Here is a 13,595-nt window from a genome sequence, read left to right as displayed (position 1 = left end):
GGCTGGGCCGTGGCCCTTGGCGCAGTCTGGGAACCAGTGCAGCCACTGACCAGGGGGAGTGGGCCCTGGCTGTGGTGAGGCGGGGAGGATCAGAAGTGTCGGCCTTGCAGACTTCAGGGGTCCTGTGGCCCATGAAGGGTTGTTTGTGGGGTGCTGTAGCTTTGATGCCCTCAGGCCAACCTGGTAGGGGCAGAAGTCATTCCCCAGGAGGGATGATGGGAGCCATGGAGGGGGAGGATGGAGGACTTGGGCACTGCTGTGAAGGTCTCCCAGGCCAGGGCAGCAGTGGCCGAGCCACGCCTGCCGTGTGGAGCAGCTGGGGCTGTGAGCGGGGCGCCCACAGAGGGTGGGCTCACGTAAGGAGGGGCCGCTTGAGCTGTGCCTTGAAGGAGGAGTTAGGAGTTCTCTAGGCTAAAAATAGTAGAGGAAGGGCACCCCAGGAAGGAGAAGCTGTTTGCCTGAGCAGAAGTGTAAAAATGTAAGGTATATTCGGGAAACAGTGGCTGGAATAGTCCAACTCCAGCATGGTCCATGCCGCCTCTGGTGAGGGAAAAGAAAAAATTAACAGAGAGGGTGAAAAGTACTCTGAAGGGGCAAGCACGAGCACTGTCGGAGAGAGGGCCCTAATTCAGCTTAGCAGTTTAAGGAAGACTTCCTGGAGGAGGTGAGGCCTGAGCTGAGTCAAAGAAGAACCTGCTGGTGATCAGAATGCCTAGGGACTTTTATTCTTAAAAAAAAAAAAAAGGATGTGAGGGTGGCCGCTTAGACCCATGAGTTTGAATTTTAGGCCTAGGGAAAGAATCTGCCTAACTAGCTCCCAGGTGACTATACTCTCCATCCCCCAGACCGACATTAGGGATTTTTGTGCCAGGTGGGGAGGGGGCTGGTAAAAGCATTCTGGGGGAGCCTCGGGGGCAAAAGCTAAGGGTATGCAGAGGACAGAACAGGTTGCTCAGACGGACTGGATTGAATGGCCTTTGATGGGGCACGGCAGGAGATGGGGCTCGAGGGATGGGCAGGGCGCCTAGGGCCCAGCCCTGGGCACAGCCATGAGGTGTGAGGAACTCTTGGAAAAGAGAGCAGCCCTTCTTAGCCAGGGCTTGGGGATGACCGTTTTGGGGGGGCTAGATTCTCCGTGACTGCCTTTCTCTTCTGGCCAGTGCGTGACCGCGTTCGGACCAAGATGGAGAGAGACATCCTCGCTGATGTAAACCACCCGTTTGTGGTGAAGCTGCACTATGGTGAGATCACAGACCCTACTTGAGTTCCCACTCTGCCTGCCAGGCTTTGCCCTGCCGGTGACCTGCTGCCTTCCCCCTATGTTGCCCCTACCCCCAGCAGGCCAAGGGAGCTTAGGGTAGAGGGGCAGGGCCCAGGGCCCAGCTGGCTCCACCATTGCCTTTTCCCCTCTCCCCAGCCTTCCAGACTGAGGGAAAGCTCTATCTTATTCTGGACTTCCTGCGTGGCGGGGACCTCTTCACACGGCTCTCTAAAGAGGTGAGCTGACACCCCACTGCCATAGGGCCCCGGGATGGAACTGGAGAGACAACGAGGCCTCTCATCCCAGAGCTCTGTGAAGAACGTGACCAGTGTGGCTTGGACCTGGGACCACCCAGGCCTGCCTAGCAGACCCTGACCTAGGAACCCACCCTGGGACAGAGTGTACACCCTGGCCAAGCCTCAGAGTTTCTCCCAGGATGGGTGAGGAGGATCAGGGCCTGCGTCTGACGCCACCCTGATTCCCAGGAGCTAAGGGGTCTTTCACCTCTCCACCTCCATTCTTCCAAGGCTGCCCCGGGCAAAGCTTTGAGGATGGGAAGAAGCGCAAATCCTCCCAGAAATCTGGATATTTTAACATTATGTCCTATGTGTTAACCAAAAGGATTTTTTTTTTTTTAAGATTTTATTTATTTATTTGAGAGAAAGAGCAAGCATGAGTGGGAGGGACAGAGGCTGAGGGAGAGGGAGAAGCAGACTCCCCACTGATCAGGGAGCCTGACGTGGGGCTCAATCCCAGGACCCCGAGACCACGAGCCCAGCTGAAGGCAGACGCCCGACTGACTGAGCCACCCAGACGCCCCTAACCAAAAGGATTTTAACTGACGTAAAAGAATTTGAGCCAGATATAAAAATGGGACCATTAATACAAGTCAACCTTCAGAAGAGAAACAAACTTTAAAAAAAATTTTTAAATGTTATTTTAATGTTTGAATAGGTAATACGTTTACATGATTGAAAAGAAAAATCTCATTGAGAAGTCTTCCTCCCACCCCAGTCCCTCTACCCCCATAGGTAAACATTTTTATTGATTTCTTGTTTAAGCACCCCATGTTTCTTTAGTAATACAAACCATTCTGATACATGTTCTGAATTCCAACCCCCATTTTCTTACAGAAAAAGCACTACCCTGTATATACCGTTCTGTATCTTGCCTTGCTCAAGACAGTGTATCTTAGAGATCGATCCATATCAGCACATGGAGAGATTCCTTGTGTGTTTAGGGCTACATAGCACTCCATCATGCCGGGGAGTTCATTTCAGTCTTCTGCTCAACGCTTGGGCTCTTTGCAACCCTTTTGCTATTTCCAAACAATGCCACGATGAGTGACTTGTATGTTAGTCATTTCATACTCAACCCCCTTTATAAGGAGAAGAGAGTATGGCCTGGGGGTGTCTAAGGGTCCTCCCCAGGGTGGGCCCTGAGGACCAGGAAGCTGCTGATTGCCCAGTGCCCTAGCTCCTGACGAAGAGGCACTCCCAGCTGACGCTCCCTCCCGCCTGTCGTAGGTGATGTTCACAGAGGAGGATGTGAAGTTTTACCTGGCTGAGCTGGCTTTGGGCCTGGACCACCTGCACAGCCTGGGCATCATTTACAGAGACCTCAAGCCTGAAAAGTGAGTGAAGCCCGCGCTCCATACCAGCCTCCCTAGGGAGTGCAGAGGCAGGCCCTGGGGTCTCTCCTGAGGGGTGGGTGTGACTCTCCCCAACAAAGTCTCCCTCTCTATGGCTGCCCCATGAATAGGTGGTTGGAGTGGGGTGGTGGTGGCAGCAGGCCCACCTTGGGGGGCTGCCTAATCACCATTCTGCCATTGACGAGACTGAGGCTCCTCCGTGCAGGTGATTGCCTACATTTTTTGCTAATCCAGTGTGATGTCTGAGATGCCATCACTAAAAGTCATTCCTTGATATGGTCCTCTCTAGAATTTTCCTTAATAGCTAAAATATCCTCAAATGGTAACTTGGGGGAGCCCAGGGGAACAGGTGCTGGGCTGGAAAGAGATCTGGCTTTTGAGTTAGGCAGACCTGAATTCAAATCTTATCTCCACCACCTGTTAGTTCTGTGACCGTGTGGAGTTACTTAACTTCCCTGAGCTTTAGTTTCCCCATTGGTTGTTTTGTTTTATTTTATTTTATTTATTTGACAGAGGGAACACAAGCAGGGGGAGTGGGAGAGGGAGAAGCAGGCTTCCTGCTGAGCAGGGAGCCCGATGCGAGGCTCGATCCCAGGACTCTGGGATCATGACCTGAGCCGAAGGCAGACGCTTAACGACTGAGCCACCCAGGTGTCCCTAGTTTCCCCATTGTTAAAATAGGGCCATAATAGTCCCTACCTCAGCCCGTTGTTTCAAGGATTAGCAAAGAAGGCAGGCAACATGTGTGCATGGCAGCACCCGTCTACTCCACCTGCCTCTCATCAGATGGATCTGGGTGGATCACCTTCTCTGGGCCAGGCCCAGCCCCCCACAACCCCCATGGTGTCACCAGAACCCATCTCTTCATTACAGCATCCTTCTGGATGAGGAGGGCCACATCAAACTCACTGGTGAGTAGAGGGCCCCTGTTCCCCGCCCCCCCCCATCAAGTCCCAGGGGAGGGCAGGATGGGCTCTTGATAGGCATGGGCTGAGTGCCAGGAGATCCGTTCTACCTGAGAGGCTGTGCCAGGCACTTGGAAGTGGTCAAAAGTCCAGGCCCTAGACTTGGGATGGCCTGGGTGTGAACCCTAGCTCCCCACTAGGTAACCTTGAGCAAGTTACCTAACCTCTCTGGGCCTTAGCCTCCTCCCGAGTGTCATGGGGGTGATGTCCTCAGGCCTGTGGGCAGGGGCATTGGGTGTGCAGGGGTTGGCAGCAAGGAAGGCAGGGGGGTTCCTAAAGACGTGTCCTCTTGCCCTCCTTGCCACAGACTTTGGCCTGAGCAAGGAGGCCATTGACCATGAGAAAAAGGCCTATTCCTTCTGTGGGACGGTGGAGTACATGGCCCCCGAGGTCGTCAACCGCCAGGGCCACACCCACAGTGCCGACTGGTGGTCCTACGGGGTGTTGATGGTGAGTGCCCAGACAGGGGTAAAGCATTCAGCCCATGCTTTGGGCCTCAGTTTTCCCCTCTGTACAGTGAGGGGGTTGATAGTCTCTAAGACTTCCTCCTGTATTTTCCCAGCCAAGCTGCCTCACCCTCCACCCAGCTGCAGGTTCCTTCCTTGGGAGGATTCCAGGCTTGGCCCCACATGGGCTGCCCCCAGCCTGGGATTGGGCCTCACCTCAGCCTCAGCCCCTAGTACTGCTTTTGGTGTTCTGATTGGCAGAGGAAAGAGAGACAGTCACAATTCTTGATCCAGGTGGACCTGCCACAGTCCAGCAAGAATCCTGGGAATGGAGCTGATTGGCCTGGGTGGGAGGAGGTGGGGGACATGGGAGATGGAGACCACAGCCTCACAGACCCTTGTCCTTTGCAGTTTGAGATGCTGACGGGCTCCCTGCCCTTCCAGGGGAAGGACCGGAAGGAGACCATGACGCTGATTCTGAAGTAAGCACCAGCCCTGCCCTGACACTTTAGGGTTTCCCCCGATGCTGGCCCCAGCTTGGGGGCCAGAATAATACCCTGTTCTTGCCTCAGATTTCCCCATTAATGAGACCCTCCTCTGGGTTAAGCACTATGCTTTCCTGGGCTTGGGCGGGGAATCCCTGAAGTCTTTGGGAGGTGAGTTAGTGGATGGTTTGTCTGGATTGAGCTGGAAATTCGACCTGGACAGAGTGGGGAGGGGAGACAGGGCCTCTGGGGCGGGCTCAGCCCTGATGAGACCTGGGGGCTATTTTAGGGCGAAGCTGGGCATGCCCCAGTTTCTGAGCACGGAAGCCCAGAGCCTCCTGCGGGCCCTGTTCAAGCGGAATCCTGCCAACCGGCTCGGTAAGCAGCCCCAGCTCGGGAGGGGAGCGGGGTACAGCTGCAGCCTAGGCCACAGAGCCACATCTGGGGCTGAAAGGGGCCGTTGTTGTCCTTTGTGTGGGCAGACAATGCCGCGGGCCACCCTGCTTTCTGGCTCCATGTGTGGTGTTTGGGGGGGGTGACCTGTGTGTAGGGGGAAGGCAGGAACTGAGTCATCCCCACTCCCCCTGGGGACAAGGACAGAGGCCCCCACACAGCTCCTTCGCCAAGGCTGCTGGCACAGCAGAAAGAGCATGAGCTCAAGAGTCAGGAGGCTCAGGTCCCAATCCCGGCCCCGTGTCAGGTCCTCACCGCCCCCACACAGTGGTCCCTCCATAAATATTTGTTGAATGAGGGCCATTTATGAGCTAAGTGACCCAAGGCAGTTGACTTCACCTCCCCGAGCCCTGGGTCCCCGTCTCCATGGGAGATGATGCTCTGGAACCCTATTGACTAAATGAAGTTGCATGAACATGCCTGTTGTGTAGAAGATGTTCACTGTGTCTTGGCTCCTTGGCCCCTGGGTTCCTCTGGACCATGACCAGCTTTGTAAGGTCCAGTCCGGGTCCCTGGGGTTGAATGGAGTGAGAGTCTGCCTGGTGGCTGACAAGGACATGGGATAAGAGCAATAGGGAGGAGGCCTGGGCTGGGAGGGAGATGGGGGCCTCTGCAGATCTCAGACAAGGCCAATTTCTGTTCTGTGTGGCCTTAGGCAAGTTGCCTGACCTCTCTGGGCCTTTCTTATTCCATCAGTACACTGGAGCTTGATCATAAGGATCTCCAGAAAGTGGAAAATGCTGAGTGGGCAGTAGGCCTTTGGGGTCATGGCTGGGTGGATTTGGGACAGGGGGAGCCCATTGTCCCCCATGCTCCCAGTAGACTGCTGCAGTCGCTGGTCCCAGACCATGGTGAGGTCACACAGCAGACAGGGTGGGTGTCTGGGGGCTTGGACCGTCCAAGGGCAGACCCCTCATCTGGGCTCTTTCAGGCTCCGGCCCTGATGGGGCAGAGGAAATCAAGCGGCATGCCTTCTACTCTACCATTGACTGGAATGTGAGTGTGTCTGTCCACCCCAGAGCCCCCATCAGGGCTTCACCTGTGGCGGGAGGGGGCTTCTACCAACAAGGGCCCCGGATGTGGAGCAGAGGGTGACGGCATGGCCTTGGAGGCAAGGTTGGCCTCCCAGGGTGCCTGCACTCCAGGCCAATTACCTTCTCCTGCCCGAGGCTCCTGATGGGCTGTGGGGGCACCATGGTGACCGGAGTGCCCACCCCACCTTGCAGAAGCTGTACCGTCGTGAGATCAAGCCACCCTTCAAGCCGGCCGTGGCGCAACCTGACGACACCTTCTACTTTGACACCGAGTTCACGTCCCGCACACCCAAGGGTGCGTCTGTGGTCTGGCTTGTCTTGGGCTGGTACAGGAGGGAAGCAGGGAGTTGGGGGCCCCTCAGGATGTAGGGTGGTCAGGCCCAGGTGTGTGGGCAGACCGCAGGATAGGTCTCTGACTCTTTGTCCCCATCTCATTCGGCCTGACTCTCCCACTCCAGGGCTCTATGGGCCTCTTTGTGTCTGGGTGAGGGGGTGGGGGAGTGGGTGGTTAAGGCCACAGTAGAAAAGTCGGGCCCCCTTCCCCGGGGCATCTTCCAGCCCGCTGGGAAGACCGAACACATGAGGCTCACATTCACGTCAGGACTAAAGAATCCGACCCAGCAGAAACATGAGGTGGAGACAGTCTGGCAGAGCAGAGGTGACAGCGCCCACAGGTCAGGGGCAAATGTGGGAATCGCCTTTGGCTGCTCTGATCACTGGACCTCAGTGTACTCATCTAGAACGTGGGCTCAGCCACAGACCCTCTCAGTTCCTGGGGTTACTGCGAGAAGCCAAGGAGGGGGCTTCTGGGAGGGAGTTTGATAAATCCCAATATTTTGGCCAGATATTGGGGGGGTAGTGTTAGTTCTGGAAGGATTCCCAGATGGATGGGTTTTAGCAGAGGGGGTGCTTTTCTCACTGTGGCTTGCACATCTCTGATGACAGGGAGCTTAGCACTTCTCCAATAGTTTGTCTCATCTTGATTCACTTATCTGACCCATATGTACCAGGTTCCTGCTGTTGCCAGTGATCAGCCATGGGGGACGGGGGCTGGCCCTGCCTTCATAGGGCTCAGACTCTATTTGGGGGAGAGACATGAAAACTGGGCAGTGTGACGAGTGCAGCTTCACAGGGGTGAGGAGCTGGAGGAGCAGCTTCAGGCAGAGTTTCTCAGAGGGGAGTGTGACAGCCGAGCCTTGAAGGGCAGAAGAGCCGTGGAGTACCCAATTACAGGGAATAGCATGTGCGGGGGCTCAGGGGCTCCTTTAAGGACCTGGGGAGTCCAGTGAGGCTGAGCTGCAGAGTGGAGACAGAGGAAGCTAAGATTGCAAGGACCTCAGTTGCCCAGCTGAGGAGTTGGGCTTTCTTCTGAGGTCCGAGGGGAGCACTTGAAGGGTTCGGGCAGGGGGTAGATTTGTAGTTGGGACCATCCCTCCTGGTGCTGCACAGAAGATGGACCCAAAGGGGCAGACCTGAGGCAGTAGGCCTCCAGAAAGAGATGAAGTGTCTTGGCTTGGGCCAGACGCCCAGTGTGGGGGGTCTTCTATGTTTCTTGTGTGTCAGGGCTGGGCTGGTCTAAAGACACATGAACAAATGGGCTGCCTGAGGCCTGGCATGAGGGGCCTACCCAAGCCCCCTCCACAGCCAGCTGCTGAGGCAGGCCTGGAAGCCCCATGGTCAAGGGCGCCTTCTCAGGGTCACATCTACCTCCCACCCCTGCAGACTCCCCAGGCATCCCCCCCAGTGCTGGTGCCCATCAACTGTTCCGTGGCTTCAGCTTCGTGGCCACTGGCCTGATGGAGGACGACGGCAAGCCTCGGGCCACACAGGCCCCACTGCACTCAGTGGTACAGGTGAGGGGGCAGGAGACTGCTTCTCCGTTGTCTTCCCTACCCGGGAGTCGCCAAGGCAGAACAGCTGGGGGCACAGGCTCTGGAGTCACTGAGTGTCAAACCCTGACTGTCACTGTGTAGTCCGTTGGACCTCCCAGCCTCCTTGGGCCCCAGTTTCTCTGCTTGGGTGGCCACATGGATAGAAATTTCCGAGCACAGAGCCGGGGACGTTGTAAAGCCTAGATAAATAAATGTGAGGGGGTGCCCAGGGTGCTAGTGCTGTGGGGTGGCTGACAGGTCCCTGACGGGGACGGGGGGCAGAGGGCTCAGGTTTCCTCACATTTGTCCCCCATGAGCGCACTTCCCCAGCTCCGTGGGAAACTTAGAAGTGAGAGGCCTGAGTGTAGACTCCGGAGCTCATTGCCCGGGTTCAGAGCTTCTAAGGTAAAGGACCTTGAGTGACAGATTTACCTTCCCAGCACCTCGGTTCCCTCAGCTGTAAATGGGGATGATGATAGAACCTTCTCCATAGGTTGTTGTGTGTGAAAGTTAAGGTGACCATGTAATTTATTATACAGCTGAGACACCTTTGTCCAGGACAAACAATACACCAGACTGGGTGTAAAGACAACAGGCATGAACCAGGGCTGTCACAGGGCATGTGGTCACTGCTGAAAAGTGCTGGGAATAGTTCCTGCCCCACACTAAGCACCACAGAAGTATTTGCTATTGTTAATGGCTCAGAACCTTAAGACACCTCACGACATGGGCTCTGACACGCCAGAAGGGGGAGGCAACTCACCCAAGTTCACAGGAAGTGGCAGCGCCGGGACCCAGCTCAGGGCTCCTACGTCCCTCAGGCCTGCCCAGCTTTCTCAGAGCCACAGACCTCATGATGTGTGTGTCGTGACTCTGTTGCCTGCTCTCGTCACCCCCGTCTGACCACAGCCTGGAGCCACTGCGTGTGCCCATATAGAGTAGAAAACCGAGGCCCAGAGGGAGATTTTTGCTCGAGGTTACAGGACCAAGATTCTGCCCCAGGCCTCCAACTCTTGCCTGGTGCCACCTCCACTGAGCCAAGGCCTTGGGCGCTGGAGGACGACCCCTGCATTCTAGAGCAGAGGGTCAGCCCCACCTGTTGGTCTCCTGCAGCAACTCCACGGGAAAAACCTGGTTTTTAGCGATGGCTATGTCGTAAAGGAGATGATCGGTGTGGGCTCCTACTCCGTGTGCAAGCGCTGTGTCCACAAGGCCACCAATACGGAGTATGCTGTCAAGGTGGGCCTCTTGACCATGTCTCAGCCAAGGATCCTGGGCTGGGGGGAGGCCAATGTAGCCCTGGCCCTTTGGCGGGGGAGGGTGGGTGCCTTAGGCTCTCTGGGTGGGTGAAAGGAATGCGGCTGAGACCCCCCCCCACCTCCAAGCCCTGCAGTGTGGGCTCTGTGGCAGGGAGGAACTCTGGAGAATGTCCCCCTGATGTCGCCCATGTGCCCCCTTTCCTCAGGTCATCGACAAGAGCAAGCGGGATCCCTCAGAAGAGATTGAGATTCTTCTGCGGTATGGGCAGCACCCCAACATCATCACTCTGAAAGATGTGAGTGGGAGGGTCCTTGAGACCGGGATGGGGCCTGGGGCACTCAACTCTGGGATTTGTCTCAGAACTGCCATTCCTTTGACTTCGGATTTTCCTCTGCTCATGGGAGGGAAGGATCTTTGTGCCACCAGTCTGGCTGCGCCCCAAGGCTCTCCACTTCCGACTCGGGCCTTCTCTGACCTCTTTCCTGCCCCTTGGGGGACCAGGGCCAATATCCTCCTGTCTAGGGAGGACAGAAGCCCAGAGAAGTGGCCCCATGGGGGCTACTGAAGCACGGAGCAGAACACATATCCGAGGCTTATGTCCTTCTTTCCTGGCCTGGTGAATGGGTAACCAAGGGACCCAGGCCTGGCATGGAGGGGAGGGCCCTGACGGTGAGGTCTCTGACAGGTGTACGATGATGGCAAACACGTGTACCTGGTGACAGAGCTGATGCGGGGTGGGGAGCTGCTAGACAAGATCTTGCGGCAGAAATTCTTCTCAGAGCGGGAGGCCAGCTTTGTCCTGCACACCATCAGCAAAACCGTGGAGTACCTGCACTCCCAGGGGGTAAGTCCGGGGTAGGGGGCACCCAGTGGGGATGACGGGCTGCTGAGGATCTTACCATCAGCAGAGTGCATGAGCCATGGCTGGCCCAGGCAGGAGCTGTCTTCAGGCAGCCAGCCAGAGGGGAGACGATGGGTGGTGGGTGGGTAAGGAGATGGATGTAAGGAAGGGAAGGAGGGAGAGATGAGGCCGGATGGTGAAAAGGAATGTTGACACAGTACTTGCTGTGTGCCAGGCACCATGTTAAGTTCTTTCCTTACGCTATCTCAGCTGATTTTCACAACAGACCTAGGAGGTAGCTACTGTTATTGGCCCCACTTTACAGGTAAGAAGACCAAGGCTCAGAGATGTGAGGTGACTTGCCCAAGGTCACACAGCCAGAGAAGAATAGAGCCAGAATGTCCGACTGAGGAACGTGGTTGAGGAGCTGCAGATCGGGTGTGGGTCTGTGAGTTAGGAAGCTGCAGGGTCAGCAGGGAGTTGAATCTGGTTGTGGGTTCGGCTGCTAGGACAGAGGAAGTGGATGCAGGAGGAAATGCTGCTGGAAAGACAGCAGGTGCTAGAGAAGAGGTATTTGTCCAAACCATACGACTTGGCCTTTATCATTGCATGGGATGGAGGTGGAAGATTTCCTGTGGTGTGTATAGAAGCTGAAAATAGAGTTAGCATGAGTTTCTCTCTGGACAAGATGATGTTTTGGGGTGCTCGCGGTCAGACAGCGTGGGGGTTAAGAATGCAAGTTCTGGAATCCAGTGATCGGCTGTGTCCAAGTCCTGCGTGTACTGTTGGGAAGGCCTCTCACCTCTGAGCCGTTTCCTCATCTGCGAACTCAGGATAGCAGGAGCTGCCACCTCACCGCCCTTGGAAGGCTCCACGGGCCACAGCAGCCCCGTGGAAAATGCTGCATAGGGAGGAATAGGGCCAGATCATTGCTGTGCTTTTTTTTTTTTTTTATTAACTTTCTATTGTCAAAATTTTTAAATATATACAAAACTATGAGAAGAGTATAATGAACCTCCAGATACCCATCACCCAGATTAAAGAATTGTTGAGATTTTTATCTCCTTTCTACCCTCTCTCCCTCCCTCTCTTTCTTTTCTTTTTTCTTCCCCTTTCATTCCTTCCTTCTTTCCTTCCTTCCTCTTCTTCCTTCCCTCTCTTTCTTTCTTTTTTTGTTGTTGCTGAAGTATTTCTCCCAACCTTTTATTGAGGAAAACATTCAAATCTATAGAAAAGTTAAAAGAATCTTATGAAAACCATTTCTCTTCTAGATTCACCAAATCTTAACAGTCTGCCACATTTTCTTTATCTCTGTTTCTTTGTCTCTACCTCTATATCCTTATCTCTGCATATAAATATATATTTTTACAGATGCATTTGAAAGGAAGTTACAGACATTATGACACTTGACCCATAAATACCTATAATTAAAGTATTTTAAAGCATATCTCAGACCTCACACAATCTTAGTTGTATGTCTCTAACCCTAAAAAAGACATTTTCCTTCATAACAACTTTCAAAATTAACAATTACTTGTGTTCACATAGTACCTAGTCAATAGATACATTTCCCTATTGTCCTTTCAAAAAATCTTTTTGCCATTAGTAATATTGGAATCACAATCTCTGTAAGATTTACACCTTTCCTTCACTTGTTAAATCCCTTAAGTCTCTTTTCAAAAACAGAGATAAATTTTGCATATGGTAGAGCTTAAGTGTATAACCCGAAGAGTTTTGTTAAATATATACATCCACATAACCTCCATAGTAAAACCTCCCCTTTTTTATGCCGCTGACTAGTTGAAGAGATCAGTTCTGTGGAATGTCCCACATTCTGAATGTGTCTGTTTGCTTCCTTATGGCATCATTTTTTAAAAAGTATTCTCTTTTGTTTTTAAGATTTTATTTATTTTTGAGAGAGAGCGAACACAAGCAGGGGGGAGGGGCAGAGGGAGAAGCAGACCCTACTGAGCAGGGAGCCCAACTGGGGACTCGATCCCAGGACCCTGGGATCATGACCTGGGCCAAAGGCAGACGCTTAACCGACTGAACCACCCAGGTGCCCTATGGCATCATTGTAATTGTTTCTCTATTGCCTGTATTTCTAAAATCTTAATTATATTCTGCTTCAGCTTCTTTTCAGAAGCAAGGAGTTAGAAAACACTTCATGGGAGGTGTGGTGTACTTCATACGGCATCACATCCCCAAGCACAGCGTCACTTTGCCCCCATTAGTCATTGGTCCTCTCAGGTGGTAACAGTCTAGGGATGGGTGAATGGGTGGCAGGCAGTGGGTGAGCCCGACGGTGTACTGTAAAGACCCTCACCAACCTCTCATGCAATGGTTTCATCCTTTCAGGATCTTTGCCTGCATCAGTCATTTCATTAGGGTTTGCAAAAATGGCAATGTCTGATTCTGTCTAATTTATGAGGGGGATTCTTTTGTAAAAAAGAATCAGAGGGGTGCCTGGGTGGCTCAGTCGTTAAGCGTCTGCCTTCGGCCCAGGTCATAATCCCGGGGTCCTGGGATTGAGTCCCACATCGGGCTCCCTGCTCCGCGGGAAGCCTGCTTCTCCCTCTCCCACTCCCCCTGCTTGTATTCCCTCTCTCGCTGTGTCTCTCTGTCAAATAAATAAAATCTCTAAAAAAAAAAAAAGAATCAGAGTGGGATGCCTGGGTGGCTCAGTTGGTTAAGCGTCTGCCTTCGGCTCAGGTCATGATCCCAGGGTCCTGGGATCGAGTCCCACATCGGGCTCCTTGCTTGGCGGAGAGCCTGCTTCTCCCTCTCCCTCTGCCTGCCACTCCCCCTGCTTGTGCTCTCTCTCTCTCTGACAAAAAAAGTAAGTAAAATCTTTAAAAAAAAAAAAAAGAATCAGAGCTTCAATTTGGTTACCACATGTACCGTTTTAATGGTCATGTTCGAAGTGGTTTTGGCTTTTGAAATGGCCAGTGCAAATAGACTAATATTTAAATATGTCAGGTCAGGTAGTAAATGTTTCCTTTTCCTGTTTTGTTCTCAAGTGAGTACTGGTTAAAGTTACCCCCAAGAAGGTTTAGAAGACAGAGCCAAAGCAGTGAGTTTCCAATGGGTCAAGCTCAAAGCAAGGAAGGACTTTGTAGAGTGAGAGCTGCCTCCTCTACTAGGGACATATAAACTCCCAAGTACAGACAACCACGTGGGGGGGGCAGTGTTATGGGAGAAAGTGGTCTCTTTCCCAACGTTGCGAGTCTGTGGGTCTCTAAAGTTTCTGGCCCTTTCCAAATACCAGGGGAGATGATGAGGAAATGGGAAACTCTCATTGAGGTATTTGGAGGGAGATTCTTTGAGC

General features: G+C 53.4%; 1 protein-coding gene across 6 annotated transcripts in view; it reads left to right on the top strand.

The window, feature by feature from the left end:
* The window catches only part of RPS6KA1 (ribosomal protein S6 kinase A1), an 81,883-nt gene that overhangs the window by 59,783 nt on the left and 8,505 nt on the right, over positions 1 to 13,595 (top strand). For all 6 annotated transcript variants that reach the window (XM_064589716.1, XM_064589714.1, XM_045898369.3 and 3 more), the window contains 13 exons: positions 1,161 to 1,241; positions 1,418 to 1,497; positions 2,788 to 2,894; positions 3,786 to 3,823; positions 4,185 to 4,327; positions 4,735 to 4,805; positions 5,098 to 5,186; positions 6,193 to 6,257; positions 6,488 to 6,590; positions 8,018 to 8,148; positions 9,280 to 9,405; positions 9,632 to 9,721; positions 10,112 to 10,270. In XM_064589716.1, the coding sequence (XP_064445786.1) occupies positions 1,161 to 1,241; positions 1,418 to 1,497; positions 2,788 to 2,894; positions 3,786 to 3,823; positions 4,185 to 4,327; positions 4,735 to 4,805; positions 5,098 to 5,186; positions 6,193 to 6,257; positions 6,488 to 6,590; positions 8,018 to 8,148; positions 9,280 to 9,405; positions 9,632 to 9,721; positions 10,112 to 10,270 (1,283 nt within the window). The remainder of the gene's footprint in view (positions 1 to 1,160; positions 1,242 to 1,417; positions 1,498 to 2,787; positions 2,895 to 3,785; positions 3,824 to 4,184; positions 4,328 to 4,734; positions 4,806 to 5,097; positions 5,187 to 6,192; positions 6,258 to 6,487; positions 6,591 to 8,017; positions 8,149 to 9,279; positions 9,406 to 9,631; positions 9,722 to 10,111; positions 10,271 to 13,595) is intronic.

The sequence above is a fragment of the Mirounga angustirostris genome, unplaced genomic scaffold (genome assembly GCF_029215605.1).
Source record: "Mirounga angustirostris isolate CCGP_5_RB_7025 unplaced genomic scaffold, mMirAng1.0.hap1 SCAF_4, whole genome shotgun sequence".
NCBI lineage: Eukaryota > Metazoa > Chordata > Mammalia > Carnivora > Phocidae > Mirounga > Mirounga angustirostris.
This window is presented reverse-complemented; position numbering and strand designations above follow the sequence as displayed.